This window comes from Dermacentor andersoni, chromosome 4 (assembly GCF_023375885.2).
Source record: "Dermacentor andersoni chromosome 4, qqDerAnde1_hic_scaffold, whole genome shotgun sequence".
Lineage (NCBI taxonomy): Eukaryota > Metazoa > Arthropoda > Arachnida > Ixodida > Ixodidae > Dermacentor > Dermacentor andersoni.
The window spans coordinates 22,705,150-22,732,931 of NC_092817.1; the positions used below are offsets into that span (position 1 = coordinate 22,705,150).

At 47.5% G+C, this 27,782-nt stretch overlaps 1 protein-coding gene across 1 annotated transcript; it reads right to left on the reverse strand.

Annotated features, from left to right (window-relative positions):
• Positions 1 to 2,132: 2,132 nt before the first annotated feature.
• LOC126535856 (uncharacterized) lies at positions 2,133 to 27,431 on the reverse strand. Its single transcript, XM_050182695.3, has 3 exons — positions 27,196 to 27,431; positions 7,892 to 8,081; positions 2,133 to 2,283 (listed from the first exon to the last, which is right to left on the reverse strand). Exons 1-3 carry the CDS (start codon positions 27,331 to 27,333, stop codon positions 2,213 to 2,215), a joined length of 399 nt encoding a protein of 132 aa, XP_050038652.1. The 5' UTR covers positions 27,334 to 27,431; the 3' UTR covers positions 2,133 to 2,212.
• Between the last annotated feature and the right edge of the window lie 351 nt (positions 27,432 to 27,782).

Sequence of the window (27,782 nt, forward strand, 5' to 3'; positions counted from 1 at the left end):
TGTATACCGTCTGTTAGGCTCGTTATTAGTGTAAGCTATGTAGTACATCCTGTATAAAGTTTCACGCAGTATATGCATAATTCCTCTATAACAGCAAGAAATGCCTCTTTCGATCCGCATATATGTTAAGAGTGTCCGAGATGGCTCGAAAAAGGCTATAGTCGTTCGTTTTTAACGACAATGCGCTTATCTCATCCGCCTTTCGAAATATAGTTTTCGGGCCAATTGTTCTAAACTTACTTATTAATATTTTTTTTTTTCACACTCCGCGCCATGTTTCTTTCAAGTTACTTGTCTGTCAGGTTCAGGGCACAAAATTTTCTGTCATTCCGCTGCCAGACTAACCGCACTCCGTCGAGGCATTTGCTTTAAAGGCCCGACACTGAATTAAGTTAAGCTGAATGGGTAAATCACACTTGCAAGACAGAAAGGCACAAAAACGAAGTTAGACCGGGTTCAACTTGTCAGATCTGAATGTCTATTAATTCTATCTAAATCTTGGCCTACCTTCCAATATTGGGCATCTGTCTACATGGTATATATGCCATCACTAAAGGAAAACAGATGTTCGCGCGTTACTCTTCGTGACGCCATGAGGTTCGGAAAGCGTCCGCTCACGACTGGTTGATAGTTATCAATAAACGAGGATTACGTGTTGCAGGCTAAAGGAAATGAATTCAAGCTAGCGCGTTCTGAACATGTTTTGTGAAGCAAAATGCCCGGACATGCGGATTTTTTTTTTTGGATTGTAAAACTTTATTTGTCCAACAGATGTAGGGAAGGCTTTAAGCCTTCCCACCTAGACGACGGCCAGGAGTCCTTGGACCCTAGCGGCGGTTTCGGCCAGTCGGACGGTCTTCAGTTGAATCTCCGGATCGGAGCTGAGTAATAAGGTCTAAAGGTCTAAAGACTTGATTCTTCCCTTAGAGGGAGCCTGTGGGCATTCCCACAGAATGTGATTAAGATTAGCCCTGGCTTCACATAGCTTACACTGGCTGGACTACTGACCCGGGTAGTAGAGGCTGCACGACACCGGGCTTGGAAACGAGTTGGTTTGCAGGCGACGCCAAGTGGAGGCCTGGCTCTTGTTTAAGGATATATCAGCCGGAGGATATTTAACCCGCCCTAGTCTGTAGTGTTGTGTGATCTCTCTGTAACACACTAAGCGGTCTCGCCCCGTGAAGCCTTCGGCTAGCCCACCAGCCCGGAATGTAAGTCCTCGAGCTAATTCGTGGGCCGCCTCGTTCCAAGCGAGGGAGGCGTGCGCAGGTGCCCAGATTATTTCAATTTTCCTGCTATCTCTGCAGGTCTGCAGGATTCTGTTCGCCTCGGGAGAAATTCTGCCTCTGGCAAAGTTCATCACCGCAACCTTAGAGTGACTGACTATAATTTTGGCTGAAGTACTTGCAATTGCAAGTGCTATGGCAGATTCTTTTCCAATGTGGAAAAACTTTGAAGTCCATTACGTCATACTAACGTACGCACAGGCACTGGCGTGCAGTCGAGTGCGAACGCTTCGATGTGTGCTGTGGTGTGGAGAAGCCAAGAACAGAGGGCGTAGCGTGTTGGGAGCAGTGCGTTCCCGAAAGTCACGAAAACAGTGTCGAGAAAGAAGTCGATTTCCCGGGGCATAAATGAACCGACGGTGCAAGCATCATGCAGCGTAGGAAAATTATGGCCTTGAACGATGTTTCACAAGGAACGCCAATGCTGTAGTTATGTCATATCACTGAAGGTAAGTGAGCACAACATACCAACGGTACGTCTTGTTTGAAATAGACGCTGCAGAGGTCGTGCGCGTATCTCTCTTCCGTGCAAGCAGAATAAACGTACAGGCATGGCGCTGCTTGGCGTTGGCCGGTGATGGTTCTCGAGGTGAACAGGGGTGGAAGCGGATGCTGCACAGTGAAGTGCTGGCGGACCAACTCAGGGCTGTCCAGAGGGCCCGTGTGACGGCAGAGGGGATCGGCCTCTCTGTACCGACGTGGGAGCGGCCCGCATCAGTCCCAGACTGGTCCCTCACGACCTAAATACAGTTCTTCATACCATACCATGCGTGTTCGCCAGCCTCCATGAGGCGGCGCACATCAGCGCAGGTGCGCAGTGCCTGCTAATGAAGACACGAAGACCTGTTACGGAAGTGTCACGGTGACGTGCTGTGATCACACGGCAGCTTATTTATTCCATGACAAGGATCATAATGGCGTATGAGTTACATATTCGCCCCGGCGCTGCTATACAAAGATCGAGTGTTGAAAGGGCAGATCTTGAAGTAGCAGGCCTCTGAAAAAGAAAAAAAAAAGATATGCATATCCGATAAAAGCAACAACGTCGCCATAAGGAACAGAAGCGCCATCAGAAGGCAAAGTGAAGTACAAACACTCGTCTGACGTCTTCGCCCATACATACAAAGATGACTGACATCGCCTTGCTGTGCTATTGAAGTTGAGGGTCTCGAGCCAAAGCTCCAGAAGTATAGGCAAGCGACGGCGGCACCAAAACGCGCAGCTTGCTTCCGTTTAAAGCGCGAAGTGCGCCATCTTGCTTGGACCACGTGACGCGTGGTCTCGCTCGTCTTGAGAGCTTATCAGCAAGAGATTGTTCATCAGTAATACCGCCTTTACAGACTTGAAACGAAGTGTGTCGTGTTTAAAGCTAAGCGTCTGATGAGACTTTAACGTACAGAAACGTAGTGAAAACGTTAGAAGAAAGAATGCCATCAGGTTGCTCGTGTCGAACTTTTCAAAGCCAAGGCAATTCACACGTCCTGCCGTTTTTATGCGTACGGTTTTCGTCAGGTTTATGGACGCTAGAATCGCCTAACGATCTCAGAAATTAAGCGCGTTATCCACTCATAGCTTTCTTTCAGGTAGGCTGAGAGAAAGCAAAAACTAATTTCACCATTTATTATCAACGACAGCGTCAGATCAACCATCCAGGAAAATTCACACTGGAGCAAGAGACACGGCCGGATACCACCATGCTTGACAGCACTATACCTCTTAGCGTACGTAAACATTACACACGTTAAACTCGCATAACATCTTACAAGCCATATAGAAAAACAAGAGTGAACGAAGCATATGTGCGCAGGGAGGACAACTCTATTTCTTTGCGTACATACGCAAGCAGTTAACATTTGCTTGCGCTATTCTAGAACTCTTGGAGCCTCAATCGGATACATCTAATTATGTCCTGAATGATGTGGAATGTTCGGGTCCTTCATGCAATAACAGTGCCATTTTCTATATACAATAGTCATGCGGACTATACAGAGTTACACCGCACTGCTTTGTACGCAAATTAACAGTTATGCAATAGTCCTCAACACAGCGGTTCTAGAGGTACATACTTTGGCTCTTTATATTTCCTCCGCCTTTGTCTGTCATTTCCGTGTACCGTCCTTCCTCGCACCTTCAATATAAGTTCACGCCGTGCGGGAAAGCAATGCGAGGTCACATCGTTATCACCTTCAGTGTCAAGCACATAGTCATCGGTGGATGATCGGCGTGACCGTGCACGACGCTGCAAACAGAGGCAGCTATAGCTATATATCTATACGTTTGTCTTTTTCAATGTCCTGCATATGTAAACAGCCTAATAGCGCAACGCGGGCGGTCTATACGTAAGTCGCGGGTGCATTCGCTGGCCTTACAGTCTATCAGCTGCTTAATCCCGTGTTGAACGCAAACGTCAGCGACGCTCGCTAAAACAAACAAATACCTCAGCACGAGTGCTCGAACGGCTATAGCTGGAACGTCGCAAGGATGTACTTATCATAAAGTCGATCATTGACGTCCCAGAAATAGCCCACGTTTTGCAAACACTGATGCGCCTTTTCAACTGGTATACGGCGTCCCCGTTTTCACTTACCAAGCATCTACTGGTTGCTTCATTACATATCTAATTTTGCTCCAGCTGAGAGCATTGGATCCAGCAGAAAATTTAGCCATAACGATGCGGTCTGCGCTTCAGTTGGTTCCGTATTAAATGTTCATCACGGAATGACATGGCCACACGCGTTTTTCTTAGGCTGATTTCATAATTAAATAATTAATTATTTGTAGATTGATTGATTGATTGATTGATTGATTGATTGATTGATTGATTGATTGATTGATTGATTGATTGATTGATTGATTGACTGATTTTATTGTCCCGTAGCAACATTGGGGCTATGAGAGACGCTGCAGTGGAGAGCTGCGGATTAGTCCTGACCACCTCGAGTTCTTCAACGAGCACGAACGTTTCTGGAATTCGCCCCGATTCGCACCACTGGGGCTTGGAATTGAACCCGCGACCTCGTGCTCAGCAGTAGAACGCCATATAGCCCCTGCACCACCGCAGCAAGTTATTTTTAACCTGCTAAGTTATCTGCATACGTTTTGTGTAAACGATTGCTCCCCAAAACAGTTTCAATGCCAGGCGCGGAATTGATAGACAGTATGTGCTATAACGCCTTACTGACGAAAGCATCATCATCATCATCAGCTTACATTATCATTATGCCCACTTACATCATTGCATCATCATTATGCCCATTACATCATCATTATGCCCACTGCAGGGCAAAGGCATCTCCCATACTTCTCCAACTACCCCGGTCATGTACTAATTGTGGCCATGTTGTCTCTGCAAATTTCTTAATCTCATTCGCCCACCTAACTTTCTGCCGCCCCCTGCTACGCTTCCCTTCCCTTGGAATCCAGTCCGTAACCCTTAATGACCATCGGTTATCTTCCCTCCTCATTACATGTCCTGCCCATGCCCATTTCTTCTTCTTCATTTCAACTAAGATGTCATTAACTCGCGTTTGTTCCCTCACCCAATCTGCTCTTTTCTTATCCCTTAACGTTACACCCATCATTCTTCTGTCCATAGCTCGTTGCGTCGTCCTCAATTTAAGTAGAACCCTTTTCGTAAGCCTCCAGCTTTCTGCCCCGTACGTGAGTACTGGTAAGACACAGCTGTTATACACTTTTCTCTTGAGGGATAATGGGAACTTGCTGTTCATGATCTGAGAATGCCTGCCAAACGCACCCCAGCCCATTCTTATTCTTCTGATTATTTCAGTCTCATGATCCGGATCCGCGGTCACTACCTGCCCTAAGTAGATGTAGTCCCTTAGCACTTCCAGTGCCTCGCTACCTATCGTAAACTGCTGTTCTCGTCCGAGACTATTAACCATTACTTTAGTTTTCTGCATATTAATTTTTAGACCCACCCTTGTACGTTGCCTCTCCAGGTCAGTGGGCATGCCTTGCAATTGGTCCCCTGAGTTACTAAGCAAGGCAATATCATCAGTGAATCTAAAGTTACTAAGGCATTCTCCATTAACTCTTATCCCCAGTTCTTCCCAATCCAGCTCTCTGAATACCTCCTGTAAACGCTGTGAATAGCATTGGAGAGATCGTATCTCCCTGCCTGACGCCTTCTTTTATTGGGATTTTGTTGATTTCTTTATGGAGGACTACGGTGACTGTGGAGCCGCTATAGATATCTTTCAATATGTTTACATACGGCTCGTCTACACCCTGATTCCGTAATGCCTCCATGACTGCTGAGGTTTCGACTGAATCAAACGCTTTCTCGTAATCAATGAAAGCTATATATAAGGGTTAGTTATATTCCGCACATTTCGCTATCACCTGATTGATAGTGTGAATATGGTCTATTGTAGCATTTACGGAATCCTGCCTGGTCCTCTGGTTGACAGAAGTCTAAGGTGTTCCTGGTTCTATTTGCGATTACCTTAGTAAATACTTTGTAGGAAATGGACAGCAAGCTGATCGGTCTATAATTTTTCAAGTCTTCGGCGTCCCCTTTCTTAAAGATTAGGATTATGTTAGCGTTCTTCCAAGATTCCGGTACACTCGAGGTCATGAGACATTGCGTATACAGGGTGGCCAGTTTTTCTGGAACAATCTGCCCACCATCCTTCAACAAATCTGCTGTCACCTGATCCTCCCCAACTGCCTTCCCTCTTTAAATAGCTCCCAAGGCTTTCTTTACTTCTTCCGGCGTTACTTGTGGGATTTCAAATTCCTCTTGCCTATTCTCTCTTCCGTTATCGTCGTGGGTGCCACTGGTACTGTATAAATCTCTATAGAACTCCTCAGCCACTTTAACTATCTCATCCATATTAGTAATGATATTGCCGGTTTTGTCTCTTAACGCATGCATCTCATTCTTGCCTATTCCTAGTTTTTTCTTCACTGTATTTAGGTTTCCTCCGTTCCTGAGAGCATGTTCAATTCCGTCCATATTATACTTCCTTATGTCAGCTGTATTACGCTTGTTGATTAAGTTGGGAAGTTCTGCCAGTTCTATTTTAGCTGTAGGGTTAGAGGGTTTCATACATTGGCGTTTCTTGATCAGATCTTTCGTTTCCTGCGATAGCTTACTGGTATCCTGTCTAACGGATTTACCACCGACTTCTATTGTACACTCCTCAATGATGCCCATAAGATTGTCGTTCATCGCTTCAACACTATGGTCCTCTTCCTGAGTTAAAGCCGAATACCTGTTCTGTAGCTTGATCCGGAATTCCTTTGTTTTCCCTCTTACCGCTAACTCATTCATCGGCTTCTTATGTACCAGTTTCTTCCGCTCCCTCCTCAAGTATAGGCTAATTCGAGTTCTTACCATCCTATGGTCACTGCAGCGCACCTTGACGAGCACGTGTACATCTTGTATGATGCCAGGGTTCGCGCAGAGTATGAAGTCGATTTCATTTCTAGTCTCACCATTCGGGCTCCTCCACGTCCACTTTCGGCTATCCCGCTTGTGGAAGAAGGTATTCATTATCCGCATATTATTCTGTTCTGCAAGCTGTACTAATAACTCTCCCCTGCTATTCCTAGAGCCTATGCCATATTCCCCCACTGACTTGTCTCCAGCCTGCTTCTTGCCTACCCTGGCATTGTGGTCGCCCATCAGTACAGTGCATTTTGTTTTGACTTTACCCATCACCGATTCCACGTCTTCATAGAAGCTTTCGACTTCCTGGTCATCATGAATGGATGTAGGGGCGTAGTAGACCTGTACGACCTTCAATTTGTACCTCTCATTTAGTTCCACAACAAGACCTGCCACCCTCTCGTTAATGCTATAGAGTTCCTGTATGTTACCAGCTATATCCTTATTAATGAGGAATCCGACTCCTAGTTCTCGTCTCTCTGCTAAGCCCCGGTAGCACAGGACGTGCCAGCTTTTCAGCACTGTATATGCTTCTTTTGTCCTTCTAACTTCACTGAGCCCTATTATTCCCATTTACTGCCCTCTAATTCCCCCAATAGCACTGCTAGACTCGCCTTATTAGATAACGTTCTAGCGTTAAACGTTGCCAGGTTCAGATTCCAATGGCGGGCTGTTCGGACCCAGATATTCTTAGCACCCTCTGCTGCGTCACAGGTCTGACCGCCGCCGTGGTCAGACCACGGCAGCGGTCCCCAGTCCCCAGCAGCTTCGCAGCTGCTGGGGACTGAGGGCCGGGGTTTGATTGTTGTATTCATATAGGACGTTGTGGCCAAGTACTGCACTATGGTGGCCAATCCTGCTCTGGGGAGGGAGTGCGTTACCGGTTCTGGTCACCGGGATCAGGCCGCACTCCAGGCCTGTTCATGCATTTTTATCAACACGCGGATTTTCTTATTTTCTTTTTTTAAAATCCGGTGGAAAATTGCGCGGCACCAGGATTCGAACCACGGTCCTCTTGCACGCGGGGCGAATACTCTACCTCTACGCCACCGCTGCACGAAAGCAAGGAGACAAAATAAAAGCTTTCTGAATCACTGAAGTCATCTAAAGCCAGCGAGAAGTCGTGCGCGTCTATTATGGAGAGAGGATCATTACCGGAAGGTGCATCTAAGAAGCGCGCGTATATACTCACTTCCCCTGAGCTTTGCCCGGCGGGACTCGTCCTGCGAGTCCAGCCCTCCATCGTCGTCCCCTTCCACGCTGTACGAGGCGGCGTGGGGCCGCTGGCGCGAGCGAAGGTGCAGGGATTCCAGGGCCCCTTCGCGGGGCATCAGCGACAGCAGAGGCCAGGACTGCAGCTTCGGGTTGCTCAGGCTGCCGCCCTGCACAACCGGAGACAGGAGTGCATCCGTCAGATCGGCCACAAAGAGATACCGTTTTTTTTTTTTTCATCTTGAGTGGAGAAGTTGCACGTGCAGAACAACGCAGACGACGGAACAAGAAATATATACGAGAAGGACACAACACATCTCTCCTATCCGTATACAATTATTTCCTCGTCATCTGCGTTGTTCGCTGCTTTGAAGGAAAACGTGCTAGCCCAGAAGAGAACTCCCGTGAACTTGGCCCCGTCGTTAACGGTCAGACGACTACCTTAGGAGGAAGCTTTAGCTCGGGCCCAATTCCGACGCGGCCTATTCAAGTGCATGTAAAACGCAAAAACGTTTTTCTGAGATAACCACTGGACCGATTTTAGTGAAGTTCGTTGCATTTAAGAGAGAAAGTTAAATTCTAGTGACTCTTGGAAGCGTAATTTCTATTTAGGGCCTGAGTTTTGTTAAAAAGATTTTCAAAAATTCGAATGTTCGGAAAGATAGGAACACGAAGTTTACAAATTCATAATTCTGCATCACAAAGAGATATCGCGGTTCTGTAAACGGCCCCCATTAGGTCACTGAAAGCGTACAAATTCGATGTGTCATTTTTTGTCTTACGTTGTGTACAAGAGTTCTGCAAAAGCTGTATTTTCATATTATTGAATTTTTCGCGATTCATGTGTAAGATATCAACTTTGTCCGCTTTAGATGCAATTCGCAGAATAGTGGTAATGTTTCTCAATGCTCAGTTACAGAGTTGCAAACTTAATAGTTTTCTGAAAATTTTCGATTTCTGCCACTTTTTCATAAGGACCTGACGACCTAAATCAACACTTCGAAACCAACGGTCACTAGGCTTTAAGTTCGCCTTTTAAATGCAACAAACCTCGTCAAATTTGGCGCTGTGGTACCCGAGAAAAACGAATTCCCCTTTTATATGTATTTATAGTACCCGAGCTAAAGCTTCCTCTTAATAGAGCGAAGACGTATATTACCAAGGGCTGCAGGGGCAGTATATAAGGGAACCTCGGAGAAGATTCCTGTAGCCGTATACATAGGATATATACTGCCGATCCATGCTTCTGCGAAGCCGTCTCGCGAAGCCTACCCCCGGAATGGACGAACACGATCGTTCAAACGCGCCACCGTTCGCGTGACCGTACGCGCGAACGACCAGGCGTTGGTGTCCATCATGGGGCGAACATATTCGCTCGTTATCCGGTCGCGGTGAGTCGGATTTTCGCGATTTGTCGCGCCCATCGACATGTTTTGTGGATAGCAACTCGGCTAGCAGGCATCGATCTATGAAAGATGCAATAAATGCCCTTGTGATTGTTTGCACTACTGTGCTGTCGTTTCTTTGTCCCAAGAGCACGGGTGAGAATCCCACAAGCTATAGAAGCAGAGCGGAGAAAATGAGGGGGGAAAAAAGGTATCCCTTCGAGAATACTGCAACCACGGCGTATTCGTTCGTTTGGTCTGTCGTACTCGCTCTTTTTTTCGCGAACCTATTTATCCCATGGTAGTCGCTTCGCTTTTCGTTTTTTTCCTTTTCATTTTTTGTCCGTCGCACTCCAGCAACCGAAAACGATCTCGCGCTCATGCAGCCGCGTCTTCTCTTTTCCTCCCGCTGCCAGCCGCTTTCTTTATATCATTTGACGCGTTTCGCGCGTCCGCGCGCTGACGCTCTCCGCACGCCGTGTGTGGCACGAGGAAGACGCCTCCACGCCCCTGCTCCTCCAGTTTCCACCGCTGTGTTCTTCATCTACGCGTCATCCTCGCCCACTACACGCCTTACTGCTTCTCAAACCCGAACGCGCTCTGGCAGTCTCAAAAAGGCTGCCCAGCCTTCTTCTTTTACTTCGCGCTACCTTTGCACACAGTCGAGCAGTGCACAGAATGTGGACCGTTTCCCTCAACGTTCAGAGCCAGATGGATGCGAGTGCCTCGTGACTGCCTCGACTTTTTTTTTTTTTTCACGAGATACCTTGGGCTCTTATCGGGGTCTTTCGTGCGTACATACTGACAGCCCGCGCCGACGGTTCCAACTTTAGCGGTGAAGGCGTTGAGTTATAACGTATACGTATTTTACGCCGAAACGACGCGAAAAAGCGATGGACGAAAGTCTCTGAAACACCCTCTGGAATTGTACTAATCCCTGTGATAGGCAATGAGACGCAGTCTATAGAGCAGGCGGTCAACATAATATGAATTAAACAGCGGGCCGAGCTCTTTCGCGTATACAGCCCTCGAAATCACATAATGCAGGAATTGCAAAGATCGCATGCAGATCGGCATGGATGGATGGATGGATGCTATGAGCGTCCCCGTTGAACTTGGGGCGGTGTGTGCTGCGCCATCGAGCTCATCTTCTTATTTTGTTTAATGCCTTGGCTATTTTATTCTTTAAATAGACAAAAAATTCCCAGCATCAAACAAGCGCTGCAACAGGGCGTCGATCTCCTGCGTGACTATACAAATCTTCGTTTGGAAAAATCGCTCTTCAGCCATATTTGATTTTGCCTCTAGTGTCTTTGTTTAAAACCGCTCCAGCCAGAACAAGCGGGGTCGATATTGCCCAGCCAGATGCGAAGACTACCCAGCAATGATTCATCACGTTGCACCAGCACTTGTGTGCTTTTTGAAACAAGCTTTTCGGATACGCAGCAAACCTGGTCATCGGATAGTGCTCAATACAAGCGCGTGGCCGTGCACTGTCGTGGGATGCTAAATTGACTGCCGAATTCCAGTCGCATTTCGATGAATAAAAATATCTGGCGGCAGCTGTGACAAAAAAAAATTATGTTATCGATGAGTGACTTGTCTGTAGCCTTTAAAAGCGAACCTTTCTTTGCGAACGTCGCCGCGTTTTCGTGACCGTGGGTGCCGCGTGGCTGTTTCTAGCCGAATATGCCAACCAATCACAGCGGAGGACGCTCGCGACATCGCTGCTGGGTTTCTTGCACCACCACCAGATGGCGCTCGCCCCCGCGCAACCGCGGCGACCGCGCGGGGGAAAGAATAAACAACCAGAAAGCTCGTCTTCGCGCATCCACGGCAACGGCATTGGATTAGCCTCCTACAATGCCTGAATAATGAAGGTAAATAAAGCCTTTTTTCCGTGTCACTTTGTGCGAACATTCAGTAAACACAAACTCGTACTTCGACTTTTTATGCACTCACACAAAGCTACGCTGTATTCCGGCTTGTTGGATCTGCTGCAATTTCTTTTATTTAGCTGGGTGGCGGTGAAAGATTCCCTAAGTGAGACCTACAACTTCTTGTTGCTTGGCTGGGGCACCTAAGAGGTGGTTTAAAGGGCGTTTTCAAGCTCTCAGCCGGATTTCTCGATGCTTAATTGATCCAGAGAGAATGCTTTTTTAGTCGCAACTTTCCCATGAACGAAACTTGGTACAAAAGAGCGACGTGAATAATTATTTATTTGTATATAGCAGAGCAGAACAACGAAGCGCCCGCCCGCTGTCAAGTGCTGTGGTTCTCTGACTGCACGCAGTATACATCCCGGTGAATAGCTGCTGAAGAAATGCTTTTTTACGTTGAGTCCCCTGACTTTGGTGAAACTCGCCGTGGTGGCTTAGCGGCTACGGTGTTGCGCTGCTAAGCACGAGGTTGCGGGATCAAACCCCGGTCGCGGTGGCCGCATTTCGATGGGGGCGAAATGCAAATACGCCCGTGTACCGTGCCTTGGGGGCACGTTAAAGATCCACTCGTGGTCAAAATTACCCGGAGTTCCCCGCTATACGGCGTGCCTCATGATCAAATCGTGGTTTTGGCACGTTAAACTTCAGATTTCATTCATTCATTTCGGTGAAGGGGTTCCGCGGCTGCTCCGCAGGGTGAATCTGCTGTCGATCTAGGATTGTAAAATTTGCTCCAAAAGAAAAGGCAAAGAAGATATTTTAGAAGTGCTCCGAATCTGCCAATGAAATTCAGCAAGAGTCCTGGCTACGTCACTGCCGTCACACGCGGGGGTGAGTTATGCGCACGCACACGCATGTTTACAAGCGGTCTGTGCGTAAGAACGATTCGAATGTCCGTTCTATTCCCAGGCTCGCTCAAGCTGTTCAACTCCATGGCCATCAGACACAGCGATGCCGAATAGCGCACTCGGCCGTGCATGCACTTCGCTTCGCCGGCTTGCGAATTGGAGATGCGCTATTCCCGTCCCCGATCTATCACAGACTTGGGAAGTTGAGTCCACACTCGCTTCACAAAAAGCAGGCCAGCCTGGGCGTAGAACTGGAGCGAGAGCATATGCAAAAAGTTCCTTGTTCACGTGTCTGAAACTCAATTCCGGTATCGGGTCGTGGTGCAAAGATCCGCCGGATCCCATTGCGGTACGTTCGAGATGAAACGAGGCGGAAAAGGGAGCAGACCTAACGCTATAAGGTCATTTAGTCAGATGGAGTGAGCCTGAGAGAGAAAGATAGAAATCAGATGGGAAAGGCTGGGAGGTTAACCTGAATAGAGGCTATTGGAGTGCTACTCTACATAGGGAAGGGGTAGGGAGGTCAAGAATGGCGGAAGGAAAGCAAACGCTCGAAGAAAGAGAGAGATAGGGAGACGGAACTGCCAGTCTACTAACATAAACTGCTGGAACGTAGAAAGTTCAATAGCGCCTAGCTTTCACCGACATCGGGTTTCAATAGGCCGCAAAGTTAGATGGTGTCAAGTCTGATACGTGCGGCCCGGGCGGGAATAGCACGTATCAGGGACGGACGGACGGACGGACGGACGGACGGACGGACGGACGGACGGACTGACTGACTGACTGACTGACTGACTGACTGACTGACTGACTGACTGATTGATTGATTGATTGATTGATTGATTGATTGATTGATTGATTGATTGATTGATTGATTGATACTAATCTGCATTAGTATAATAGAGACAGGCAGTGACAGAGAATTAAGGTGAGAACGATCAGAATGTCAACGGTCATCATCATCGGTAGCAGCAACCTATTGTACGCCCACTGAAGGACGGAGGCCCGTTCCAGCGACCTCGAATTAGACGCGTACTGCCTCAGTCGACTGTAATCTACAGGGTGACCATATTTAAGTTTTATGTAATTAAATAATATATACATATCCTGTTGCAGATAACGTAATTCTATTCCTTGAGATGGGTTATTCAGAGGCGGACATCACTTGCACGAGAAATCGAAACACATTTTCAACTAATTAACGAAAATCCACTAATTATCTTCTGATCTAATTACTTTACGACACATAATGCAATTTACGAACTGAAGCCGGTGAGTTTGCAAGGCGTATACCATTGGAGTGAATTTCCAGAATGTGACCAATTTGGAGATATACGCCATTAAACTTGCCCTTAAAATGCACTGTTGTTTCACTTACTTTTTTAACAAAACGCTCTTTTATGCATTGAAGCCCAAAAGGAACTCGAACGGCCACGTATTTCATTCTACACTTTGGGAAATATTGTCTCGAAACTGGTGTCATCCTAGAAATTCATTTCAAGTGCCTACGTCTTGTAAGCTCGCCGGCTACATTTCGTAAATTGCAACATGTGCAGTAATTAATTGAGAAGCGAATTAGTGATTTTATTAATTAGTTGAATATGCTAGCAACGTACGCCTCTTCGCATAATCAAGCTCAAGGACAGGAATTATGCTATCTGCCACAGGCGATATTAAAGAATTCCATAAAACATAAAAATGATCCTGCCGTATATCTTGCACATGATCTAATCTCATCACCTAATCCTCTACCGCGGTCGACCACATTCTAACTGCGTCCGCATAATTAAACAGAACGCGTTGCAGGGCCTCAGTGGGAGTATTAAGCGATTTCTCTATGCACCGGTCAATCAGGTGCAAATTTGAACACCTACAACGAGAAAATCTTGGCTCCGTACACCTCACGAAACTAGCCCCTCAGCTAGACCTTAACCGCTCTGTCAAAGTGCAACGTGTTCACGCTTCCAGCTTCCAAGTAAAAAAAGAAAAAAAAAAGCCCGTTACTGCACGGGGCTTCTGTGCCAGCACTTCAGTGCCAAGAGATCATAGCGAGATCGTGTATGTGTTTATACAAGTCGAACTGGCTGCGGTACTGTAGTCGAGAGAGAGAGAAAGCAACGTGCCAAAATCACTAATATCTCAAGGGAATACCTGCATGGGTACACCGGTTAGTCGGTTACTTCACAGCATTTCTCCCTTCTTTGTTTTCTCGAAGTTCAGCATATGGTTTACGTGGACGAGTCGACTGCAGCATGCATACACGCCTCTGAATATGAAGCCACGGGCCAAGCTGAGCCCAGTACCGGCCTACCTGCTACGCATTTCACTTAGAGCGAACTGCAAGACTCAGTTTACTGCACAGAACCCGTGGCACTAACCTCGCAAAGTTCGAGCAGTATCCCGGGCAGTTCTCACAGATGCCTTTGAAACTCGTCCCTTGTTTACGACATCGCACGGGCGAATGCCCAAAAGCGCAGCTTATATATAGTGTGTGCATGTTATATACGCGCAAAGAAAGAACAGAAATCCTTAATCTCCCTCGGCTGTGCAGGGGGAAAGGAAGATCACTCGAGGGTAACGAGAACAACAACGCGATGAAAGCGACAGCAGCAACATAAAAGCGCTGACGCAGTTGGGCCGGAATCTCGGGGAAAAATGACTGCTCACTTGCCGGTCGGAATACGTGCACGTCAAAATAAATTAAGAAATTAAAGAACTCTGATTGCGGCTCGCAAGGTCACTATATTAGCAGCCCCACGATGCCTAGGAGAAGCTCTCTTTCCTCCAGCCAAAACAAAACGCTCTTTCTTGTTCGGCGAGCAGCGCCGCGCGGGGTCTCACTCGTTCCTTCCTCCTCGTCCTCGGAGCCATTATCCAGTTTCCAAATAAGCCCAATGGAACCGATAGCGAAGCATCACGCTTCACTGGAGCAACCGCTCGGCGCGCCGCCTCATTTGCGTGCTTATCTCCCTGCAGCCGCGCGCGCGCGCGCTCGCCTCACGCACGCCAAGGCGCCGACGCGTGCTGCCTGCGCCGCCGGTGTTGGCGCTGCAGCCGTGCAGGAACGTGCAACGGCGCGCGCCAGCAGCAGCAGCAGCGATTGCGCGGCGTGCCGGCATGCCGCGCGCGCGAACGCAGCCGTTGTTTCCCGCGGCCGGTGGTGTGCTTGCACGACGACGGTGCCGCAGCAGCAGCAGCCTGTATGGACACTGGCCAGTCGGCCGGCGGTGTGCTGGCCGGCGCCGCATCGCACTACTACTTACTCGTGCGTGCCCCGGCTCTAACGGGTCCCGCGGCGTGCAATGCGCGCGCCGTGATCCGGCGCGAGATTTTTACGCCTCTTCTTACCGCACCGCGGTCGTGTACAGAGATTGGGGCCCGCGATAGGCGCCCTTTTCGGGGCGCCTCCGCGCACACCGCCTGCTCTTCGCCCTGCGCGGCTTTTTGACGCGAACGTGCTTTATGTTTTACGAGCGCCGTTTTTATGGGAGGTGTCACCGCCGCTGCAGGCAAGCGCCTGTGCGTCTTCCACTTCTCTCTCTCTTCTTTTTTTCCCCAGCTCGGAGAAGTCGCGCTCAGGCGGTTCTGTTGTCACCTGCCGCGTGAGAACGCTTTCGAGCAGGATAGGGATCTCTTCTTTGTTTGATCAGGGCATTCTGTCGAGAGTGACCAGCCATGGTATTGTTTACTAGAGGTCTGAGAGAGAGCGCTTTTATCAGTGGCAAGGTGTATATTGAGTGTTATAGTGCTTATACACGAAGGCAAAGATGTCGTTCTACGTGGCACGCATGTACTCACTTCGTTTATTGCTTCGCACATGTCTGCGATAAGGACTGTAAGGCACATACGCAGCCACATGCGAAGCTTCGCAGCCTACTGTATTAAGTCGGGTTCGCCGTAAGCGTGGACGTCTGGGGTCGAATTCTCAATGACCTCAGTTGTTTTAGTTACTCGCAAACGCTTTCACAATCCTTACTGACCGACGCTAGTCCTTGGGCGCTGATGTGAGGCCGAGAATTGCAGTAATCCAGTCAGCGCACATGCATGGTTGAACTGACCGGCAAGTCAATGACTGCGTGCACGTTAATAAGACATCCTTATCCAAGTGGAACCTTAGCGTTTATGTGCCAAACTGATGCAAATCCAAAGGTATAAGCCGCATTCGCAGTAAGCGGCTGACACGTCGTCCTCTATTGCCGATAGAGGAACTGTGAATCACGTGGCCTGTGACCAATGCGCAATAAATTACACGCGGTGCACGACGCATGACGTACTACATATTAACTGCGGCGCGCTGCTCTAAATGGCGACATTTTATAGCAAGCACGGCTTGCTGGTGCGACATTCACGTCGTATGTTCATACCGGTCATCGCTTCTCATTCAACCGCGGTTCTTACACAGCTTCACCTTCATAATCACGTCGAAGACAAATAGTGCAAATAGAACGTGTAGTCAATGCCGTGTATAGATAGGGTATACCATTTGATTACTTCACTAAATATGTGGTCGGTACTCATTGTCTTTCCACAGCTCCTCGCTGAGAGACGATTAGGTCTGCCGTAAGCCCTCCGCCGTGCGACCTAGTTAAACGCTTTCACCGATGCTGTGGAATGTTGATTGCAGTCAGCAATTACAGTGAGGTGATTAAGCCATCTCGTTGGGCTTTCCCAACCGTAGTTAATAATTAATGGAAATAGAAAATGACCTTGAGGCCGGAGCAGATGCTTATAACCCATAACAAAGTAATTGTTGGAAGCGACTGTCCGGTTTTCAGGGACAATTCCAACGACCTTCGTTAAGCTGCGTACCTGGACATAACAAGGAAGTCGCAAGTTCAACATGACGGTCGCCTAGACGGTCGCCGGACCATAGAAGATTCCGAACGACAAGATTGACTGACTGAGTGACTGATTTATTTATTTATTTATTTATTTATTTATTTATTTATTTATTTATTAATAAAGGCCGGTCCGTGGCCGAAACTTCTAAAGTAAGTTTGTTGTGTTTATCAATGTGGATTTCTTCAAATACCTGTACGGTTGCCAGGAATTGCTATCTTTCAACTATATATATATATATATATATATATATATATATATATATATATATATATATATATATATATATATATATAGGTGTGTGTGAGAGAGAGACAGAGAGAGAGATAGGTTTTGCTTCATTTGCATCCCGCGCTTAATGTGTCGCCGTCTGTCTTTCATTTGTTGTACTGTCTTTCATTTGTTGATATCTGTCCATATGGCAATCATATGTTATAACCACGGTGGTCAACTTTTCCAATGCCATCAAACAAACTCGATCATTGAATCATGCGCGGTCGTTCTTAACATGAGGTAATGCCCTGCATCATCGATCCACGCTGTCTTTCGCTCCCAGCGCATTATCGTTACTTCCAACGGGGAAACGTGCGCAGCGAACACTTGGTTTGTCCACGCCGTTCCGCGAGACGACGGAAAGGAACAAAGAAAGGCAGAAGAGGAGCGCCCGTGGTCACCCTCCATGCACCGCCCACCACGCAAACCTGCATGTCCCAGCTCGCTGTGCAGCGCCAGAAAAACGTCGCCACCGCGAAATCGGAGCCGCTCTGAGGGAGGAAAGCGCATCTCGTCTCGCCTCGGCCGAAAAAGAAAGCGAGCGATCCAAAACGGGCGAGCTCTCCTTGCATGCAACGCAGCTTAGTCTGGTTTGCTCCCTCTCTGGAGCACGCGCAACCACGGGACCATGACGCGCACAGCCACTCGACCAATTACCTTTGCAAAAAAAGGAAGAAGACAGAAAGAGGAGGGGGCCGGTAGCTCTGCAAGCACTGCAAGCCGAGAGAAGTCGAAGGCACCCCTTGCTCCCAATCTCACTCTCGCAGCTCAACTCAAGCGCAGCCGGCATAGACGAAAACAAAGTGACGCAGGGATGGTAAACATCACGAAAAAGTCACGTTTTTCACTGCGTCCCTCCGGCGCCCAAGCAGCGGAGGGAGGCTGCTGCTTATGCCCCGTAATAGGGACAACGTCACGCACGCCGTCACGGCTGCGCGATCCGTCGCACCGCGGCATCAAACGAGCGCGCGTTTGAGCGTGGAGCACCTCGTGGACGCTTTCGGCGTGCTACGCGAGTGGCACCGTGAAGCACCCTGGTATGTATACGTCGATGTCGGTACGCACCCGCAAGACGCATCATCACTTCACCCGCGATGCAAGAGACTTGTAGCTAACCTGGTGAGACCTGGTGCTAACCAGGTTTCACAGAAGCCCTCCTATGGGGTCTGCTTATATTTCGCATGGTAGCCCCAAACACCGTTCACGCATTTAGTACGCTGTTGCCAGACATCATTCATGAACAACTATGATGCTGCAAAAGCAAGGGAACGTCAATGCGCCGACAACCCTGCACGATTGCCGAGTCGGGAATCGAACGCAGAAGCTTCCGTTGCTGATGCTGTCCGATGACTTCAGCGGCTCCGCTATACGCTTCTCATGTCACCACATGTCGAGTGCGGATAACGCTGATGCTCTCTATTCTCCCCAATCTTACTTTTCTCCACATAAACTAGCAGGTCTCATTGTTTCTCTCGCATAAAAAAGAAAATACTGCCGAAACAATCTTAAGATGACCAGTCGGCGTTAATACGATTAGCGTTGAAGCAATGTAGCGGCACACCGTATCGCACCGCCGAAAACGAGTCCCGTGTAAGGCGCGTACAGCAACCAGGCCCCCTCGATCTCATCGCGCTTCCCTCTGAAAACGCTGCGCCATCTGGGGGCGCCGCCGCCAAGTCCGCGCGCGTCTGAATATATGCATACAAACAAGATTATCTGAATATGTATGCGGCGGGTTCAATTCCGCACAGCACCGGATAACTTTTAAGGGATTTTTTTTGTGATTGGTGACCGGCACACACCAAGTGACCCACGTTGGCTCGAAAGAGATTAGATACGGACATTCGGAGATATCTAGATACGGGATCGACAGTAATTTTGACAGCTTATATCTCAATCCCAACGATGAGAGTGAGGCATTCAACATGCCACCATTCCCTCAGAAATAGCCTTGCATGCAACATCCACAACGTGCAGATTAGACCAGTTAAGTATACGCTCTTGATTTAATTGTGCCTACAGCTAACACACACATATAGAGTTTCATACTTTCTACAGGTGTGTTTAAAAAGAAACTGTAAATCTCAAAAGATGTCGCTATCCATAAGGGAGGGGACAAAAATAATTTAGCGATTGAGTGTCCGATTTTGTTACTACCAGATTTCTCTAAAGGTATAGAGAAACTAATTCACAGCCGCATAAGGAAGTTCGCAAATAAGTACAGTTTGCTGAGCCCTACACAATTTGTATTCCGTTAAGGAACATCGACAGAACTCGCCCGTCTTGCACAAAAAGAAGTAACCTTTAAAGCTTTTGAAGATAACATACTAAATGCAGGTATATATACATATTGAGTTTTCAAAAGCATTCAATAGTATAAATCACATAAACTTGAATCATACAGTAATCGAGACATACGTCTCTAGCACTAACAACATCTTATCTCCAATAAAGAATGCAACGTACACGGCAACGCATCCACGTATAAACCGGTTAATACAGGTGTTCCTCAAGGAAGCATACTTGGGCCGCTCCTTTTTAACTTTGACGTTAACGTTATCACAAACACCAGCATTAATGCTAGGTACGTAACCTAGCCACGCTGATGACAAAACCCTATTATTTCGCAGCCATTCATATAACGCTCTTAAATTAAATATTAATCAAACTCTCAGGGTTTATATCACTGGAGCTTTAGATTTTATTAGTGGAACAACAGTGCATTTTTAAGGCGAGTTTGATGGCGAATATCTCAAAACTCACCAGCTGCAATCCTTAAATTGCAATATGTGCCGCGAAGTAATGAATTAAGAAGTTAATTAGCGAATCATTGTTAATCCGTTCAATATGTGTTTTGATTTTCCGTGCAAGTAAAGTCTGCCTCTTTGACTAACACAGCTCAAGGACACGAATTATGCTACCGGCAACAGGCGATGCTTTAAAATTCCGTAAAACTTAAAAATGATCACCCCGTATAATATTGGAAAATTATGTCATGTAACACTGTATAGATATCCATTGACTGTTATTTTACGCACTGTACGATCAAGGTATGTCAATATTACCCTGACTGTCAAGTGAACGGGGGTTCGAAACTCCTCAACTGTATATGTCCACTTTTTTTCAAGCCTTCATCTTCCCCAATGTCTTGTGGAAGACAAAGTTTGACTGATCCTAAGACTTGTATACAGTGTTCGGCCGCCAGACCTCTGAAAACCGAACAGCGCATATTTTATAATTTATCCCCCTCTTTTTCCTCTTTTTTTCCTCGTTGAACAATTAACTAACGTTAGCTGGGACACTCGGTATATGTAAATCTCTTAAAGTTCGTGAAGTGTTCTAAGAATTCCTAATTGCATTAAAAAAGGTTTTCCACATCACCATGTTAACTATGTGCATTCCTCGTGAAACGGACGACGCCGTACAGCTGAACCACCAGGAGGAGGTGTAGAACAAAAATGGCGATGACTACATTTAACAGAACTATATACGGCGCTCTTCTAATCAGTAACAGAAGGGAAGCTGACCAGGCCCGTCAAAGTGTTAGGACGAACTAACGGGGCAAGCGAAATGCATGCGCTTACACCCCCCCCCCCCCCCCCCCCCCACACACACACACACACACCGCCGTCGAGTTTCCGGTGGGCGTGGAGATTAACCCGCAGGCACCGCGAGAGCCGGGGTCTTTTCCGCGAAACCAGCGAGGAGCCAGCACGGTGGGGGCACGGATCGCATTTGGTTCTCGGGTCACGTGTTTCCTGCGGCCGCAGCTACGATGGATGACCTATACCGCCACCTTCTACCTGTATATGGGACCTGCCACCAGGGCTAAAAATGCGACCTGCTGCAGAGCCCCAAGAGATCGCCTGCAATCCAAGCTCATCTCAGCATTGACGCCGTCCTCTATTGAGTTTCCTCGCAACTTTCTTACTACGCTAAATATAGGTACTTAAGGGGACACAAAGAGCAACATTAAATATATTTAGACGGGTGAAATATATTTAGACGGGGTCTCTTTCCAGTGTCCATTTTCAGTTATTTCACGGGAAAAGCATGGTTAGTATACCGATGAAATCAAACGTCGAAATGTCCTTTTTTAAATTACGCCATCGCAGCTTCGGAACGTCACTATGCACGTCATAAATTTCAATGGACTTTCGCGTGTCAGGGTCGTTTCTTCTGCACCAAATTTTATAAAAGCTCGCTAGGTGGAACCTTTGGTTCGATCCTCTGGAAAGCAACGTACAACCCTTATTTTATCGGTAATATATGCCGTGTGCTCTTTTAATAAAGGTTATTCTCTCTCTCTCGCTCAACCAGTCCCCAGCAGACGCTGCCAAATTAATGACTTTGCAGAGAGCTGTGTGTACAGCGCGTTAACTACAAGGTGGCGTCGCTGGCAGTATTTTCTTGCTGCTTCATTTCTGGCATATCCATGTCTCCGCGCACGTTAAAACCGACATTCTATGCGTCCCAGAAGTGGAATTTACCCATCAAGCTTAACTTAGTGTTCCTCTTCATAAGAACCCTTTAAAGGGACACTAAGGCGAAAGACTAAATCAAAGTAGACTGATGATCATTCTTTAGAAACTCTTTTATTCTTAATTTCGCGGTAAGAGGTTGTTTAATATGGTCGCGATGCTGAACAGGACATGCAGACAAGAGACGATGACGAAGAAGTGTTGTTGCTGGGGCGCTTCGGCCGCTATGTTCTAGTGTCAGCTGGTGCCTTCAGCATTCGCTTGCATAAACAACATTCGTGCTTGTCTCCACCTCGCGACATTTCGGTGGAGGTGCTGGGTATACACCATCATGGAGCTCCGCAACAGTCGCTGCGTGAGCCCTGACACGATGATCGACGGCCGAAGCGCCCCAGCAGCACTTCTTCGTCATCGTCTCTTGTCTACACGTCGTGTTCTGCATCGCGACACTACAACATAGAAAATGAAGGCCAAACTTCCTTCCGTTTTAATATTTCGTGCCAGAACTACCGGATCGGTGCGTCATTGTGACGTCACGGATTTCAATGTATCTTCTTTGACTTAATTGAACCATTGTGGCACAGGAAAGGTTCTCCAACCTTGCTGAATCTTTTACTCCTTTAGAATACAATGTAGTCCATATTCACCGATATGGTTAAGAGGTACGCCCTAGTGGGGGAACGCGGATTAATTTCGGCCGCCTGTGTTTCTTTAACGTACATCAAATGCATGGTGCGCCGGCTTTTCTGCATTTCACCCACATCAAAATGCAGCCGCCGCGGTCGAGATTTGAACCCGTGTCCTCGGGCTTAGTAGCGCCACGCCATAGCGGCTACGCGACCACGGCGAGTGCCATACCTGAACGTGACTATGAAATGGCTGGTGTTTGAATTAAAACGTGGCCCGCAGTATACTGTGGCGCATGTGATACTGCGTATACTGGGGGCCGGCTCAGTGACGAATGCATGACACCTGCGAATCTCTTTAAGGAAGCGAAATATAACGACAGTGCGCGGAAGGACCATGACGGACGGCCGAGACACATAGGAGCACGGTATGAGTGTTGCTCTCACTTCGTCAGGTCTACAGGTCAAACACTTTTCAGCCGCCCTGAAGTGGAATGTAAGTAAACCCTCGTTATAAGAAATTCGCTTTATTCGATTTTTTTTTTTTGTTCGTGGTCCCGAATGCAGGAGATGCATAGACCGGCTTATTCGAACTGTTGTGGTGCCGGACTCCGCTTATATAGTACGAAGTGCTAAGCGGGAGGTTCGCACGCGTGGTTCGATTCAACAAGGACGGTGACCACTTTGGTTTTCTTCGTGTCAATTTGGAGAAACAAAGAGCACTGCGAAGGCTATTGCGCCAATCGGTGGCATCTCTGTTTAGGACTGACTGACGTGGATGAGGCAGCTGCATGGGGAAGGGGGGGTGAGGATTTCTTTTTTTTTTTTTTTCGTTGTCATCTAGCCATTACCGTGCGCACTTATAAATGCGCTGTCAGAGTTCCCTGTCTATATGACTCCTTTAGAACACTTCCAAATATAACGAAGTACCGCTAATAACGAAGTCACTTGCCCGTTAGAGTCTTGCGATAAAGAGTACTTGTTGTACCTAATACAGCTCGTTTAATGGCGTCTTATCTCTGCATGCGGGAAGCGTGCGGCTCCAGCGTTTCATCGTCATGGTACGAGCAGTGGCATTGTGGTTTCTATGCCGCCAAAACACATCCCGACCGTGAGCAATGTATCAAACTATGTCAGCAGCGTCAGAGGTCACGTGAGCGATATAGCAAAAAATGTCAGCTGCGTCAGAGATCAGCTAGCACATTAGCGTGCGCATATGATACAGGAAAAAGAAAACGCAATTTGCGCAATTATACGTAGCACGGCCGACCGAAACGTTACTTAACCCGGCTTAACGTCTTTATTGCTAGATTTAGACCAGTGCATGGATACTGCCATCCCGCGAGACACGCACCATGTCATGCATGCTGCATACAAATATCGGAATACGTCGCGGCACAGTATAACAATGGTTGGACGCATGTACCATATTTTAATAACAACCAGAAAGTTCACGCCCACAGACGAAAGCACCCATACAGCGCTCGGGATGCGAATTTACAGGACATTTTCTCCCTCCATATTGTGCGCGGTAAACGCGTGGTGAGCAAGAAATGCTAAGAGGCGTATTTTCCTCCCTTTCCTAACGCGAGTATAAGCGTCGTATCGCTATCTCCATTAGCACCACCTATCCTCAACCTCATCCAAGACTTTGGAATAGCATTCTCAATTAGCACAGTTCGCGAGAAAAATTATGTCTAAAAATCCGCGTCGGGACACTCCCACAAGAAGATGGTAAAATGTATTCATACACAGCTAAAAACCGCGAAACATGAGCTGAGAACAAAAAGCTAGTGCACAGAGCCCGGCGCAACCTTGAAAGCAATTTATTCCAGGAAGAATTCCGAGGTTTTAATTGCCTTGGCCTCTTCTCCCGTGATTAATGGTCAGCACGGAAAGGCCAGGACACCGTGCAAGCTTTTGAAAGCATTGCTCGAACACCGTCAGCTGCCCTTCTCTCTCTTTCTTCGTTTTCGCAGGTTTACCGCCCCCGCTTATACTGACGACCGAGAGTGAAGACGTTGAGTTGATGATGTGTTGTGTTTAATGGCGCAAGGGTAAACGTTGAGTTAAATGCCACGTTATGCAGAGTTGAAGTACGTATAGTTCGCCGCATCCGTAGTATTCACACAGTTCCGCAGACGAATGAAGCTTACACAGCATTTTGTTGCATTTTTTGCCATAACGTAACATTGTAAGTTTACGCCAGGTCACCTTTCCGCAGGCTCTGTATCGGCGTGATAGCTTGCGATGCCATCCACGTATAATATACAGTTTGGTAAGCACCAGTAGGATCCGCGCATCGACGTACCGATAGGTTCGAAACACAAGTTCAGAAACCGGTCAACTGTGAGTACCACGTCTGCTTCTGCTTGCATTGACCAAGGCATGAAAGTCTGCTGATGCCAGCCAGGGTAACTGATGAGGGGTATTAGCGCAACAAAGGCACGCACAGTGGATAGTTCGTGGACAGACGAAAGCGTAAGCTTGAGCTAGTTGGTGCGTCATCCTAAAATATGCACTTAACAGCGGAAGGCTACACGTGCGCGGAGTGATTACACGAACGCTGTCAGTGATTTCTTGTAGGGTCTCTTTTCTGGAGGGAGATTAGGGGAGGTGGGACAGGGACCTTCAAATTTCAAAAATGTGAATCTTCGGCCTCTGATGGCAGCGAAAATCAGAACGTATACCGCTGACAGTTAGTTCGGCTGCCCGGCTTACTTCATTCGATCGCGCTACTTATGTGAGAAATTCAACGAGAAATCAATGGAACGTTGTCAACGGAAAACTTGTTGAGCAATGCACAACGTAAGTGTTATTGAAAGCTCATTGTGCTGGCCCACTGAGAGTTGGGAGTTCTATTGAATTTCACTTGAGTCAAAAATACTTCAACAAATCGTCAACGGAAATTCAATACTCTTTTCTGTCAGGGCCGGCTTTGCATTTTAGCATCACTTAGTTCACTTTGCTCTCGTGAGGGAGTGGGAGGAAAAGAAAAATAGGGAGGTGAGCGAGACGGCGCGTCTGGTTTGCTACCCCACGCAGGGGGATGAAAAGCAAGAAGAAAGAGAGACGCTAGTAACGCAGACGCCTGGGCTTACTCACAACGCCCGCACTCTGTCACCGAGGTCCGTGGATTTCATAAACTGCTTCTCTGTAATCTTACGGTATACGCGGGGCCGCATCGAAAAATGAGATACCCTCGCGGAATGTTTATAGGGCACCTTATTTAAATCGTAACAGAATGCTTAAAAAATTGCGTGTGGCAAGTAACGTAATTAAATTGCTTGAACTGGATTACTCAAAGACATTTTACCTCATCACTTTAACGCACATCGCAATTTACTAAATGTAGCCGGTGAGCTCTAGAGGCACACTCACTTCGAACAAATTTTGAATAATTTGCAGAAGTGATTTCAAATAATCAGTTTAGAGTGCAATTTAGGAACTCAGCCGGTTAGTTCGCAAGGGATATGCAAAAAGGAAACTTGAAGCCTGCACCAGTTTCGAGGTCTATATATACGCTCACAAATTGTGCGATGAAATACCTTGGTGTTCCAGTTACATTTGTTATAGACTGCTTAAGGACGCGTTTTGTTAAAACAAGTGGACCAGCAGTGCAAGTCATGGAAATTTCGGCGACACTTATTAACTAGGGCTTGTTTCGAAATTCGTTCAAAGCGAACGTGACCTGGTAAGCCTTCCTAAATTGATTTAACTATATGTGCTAAATGGTTTAGCTAAAACATAATTGGTGAGATTTTGTTATTTAATCGATTATGCTGCGATTTCTCATGCAAATATTGTCCCCCTTTTTGAAATTTCCAGCTTAAGGCGCTAGACTGGGTTATGTGCCACAAGCGGTTTTCAAAAATTTCATAACTCTTAAACAGAAGAGACTTGTATATACATAAGACGGAACGCAATTTATGATGAGAAAAGGGCACCGTAATTGATGGCAATATTGAAATTAAAATACGAATTGTGAGCGATGCCGTAATGGTGGAAGACCAGCTGAATTTCTTAGCCTTGTTCCTGTTCGTTAGCGAAATGGCGAAACTCACTCTGAGAGATCAGCCATGTATCGGGCGGTGAAAAGGCTGTTATTCTCGATTTATTTTGGAGAAAGTACGGCGAAAAGAAATATCTTGCAAATATTACCTAAAATGTTTAATGTTACATCTATGAATGATCAAATATCTAAGCATAAGGCAAAATTTATGTGAGCATAAGAAGTAAAAAGATCAATTTTAGCAAGCAAGTCATTTCGTCTCGCGCAGAAAGTTGCAGAAGGCCTGACAAACGTGCCTGTGGCTGTAACCCGGTTCATCCTTCACTGACATCACGGTACGTTTTTTTTTTTTTTTTTTGTCTTCCATATATTAACAGGCGCGGCTAGCAATTTAAAACGCCGCGACATTGGGCGCCACATTAAGGCGTTTCTAATTGTATTCTAGCCGGCTATCCATAAAGCCAAGAGCCGCGGCCAACGCTTCTATCACTGAGCTCGACAAGGATGTCGGCTCCAGTTGCGCCCATATAATCACTACAATTGATATGCAGCTGACCACTAGCAGCTGGAAGAAGAAAAAACAACAACGAAATAAGCGAAACTCGGCACGATATTATCACTCTTGCTAGCGCGTACAAGTGCACTACTGTAATTTCGTTAAGCATCAGCCTGTGTCCACGTCGCAGTCCGCACAGAGGCATCGTGTGCAGATTCAACAAGACGCGCGCCGACGCCGATTCAGCTAGAAAAATAAAAATAGAAGAAAGAAAGACTGAACCAACTTATGGAGTCTTTCGTGTTCGCCAAGACGCGCGTTCACATCGTATAATACCGTTCGCCGGAGAGCACTCGTCGCTACTCGAGCACAGAGCTCGCTCACCCGTCTCTCCATGTTTTCGAGGGCGGCGGTCCAGTCGGGGGGTGCCACTACCGCCGCGAGAGCCACCAGTGGCGCCAGAGCCACCAGCACGAGCGATGAAGATCGCAGGCGAGCCGGCACCAGGGCACCACCCATCATGACGACCACGACGACGGCCAGCGAAGGACGGGCTAACTGATGGCCGGCGGAAGGACTTTGCTGGTCTCTGCGGCGCGTTGACTCCAGAGCCCGTGCACCGGTGCCCCTTATATTAGGTGATCACGCACGCTAGCTCGCGTCACATGTGCCCCAGCGTCCCGGCGATGAGGTGGGGGGAAGGGGGGGGGGATGCTTCTGTCTAATCCGTATGATTGGTCGCCCCGTGGGAGATTGGCAATCTGTGCGCACAAGGCTTAATTAACCGCAAATCCGGCTTTGCCCTGAGCCATGGGCGCGTCCCGCCGACGAGTTCGGTAGCATTGTCATGTCGACGCTGCTATACGTATACCTGCCGATGGGGTCGCCCTTAAATTGCACCCCGGCGGAGCGCGCTCGCATCTTCCGTCGCTGATTGGCTCTGAGGCATGCTGCCCTAAGGTGGACTCATT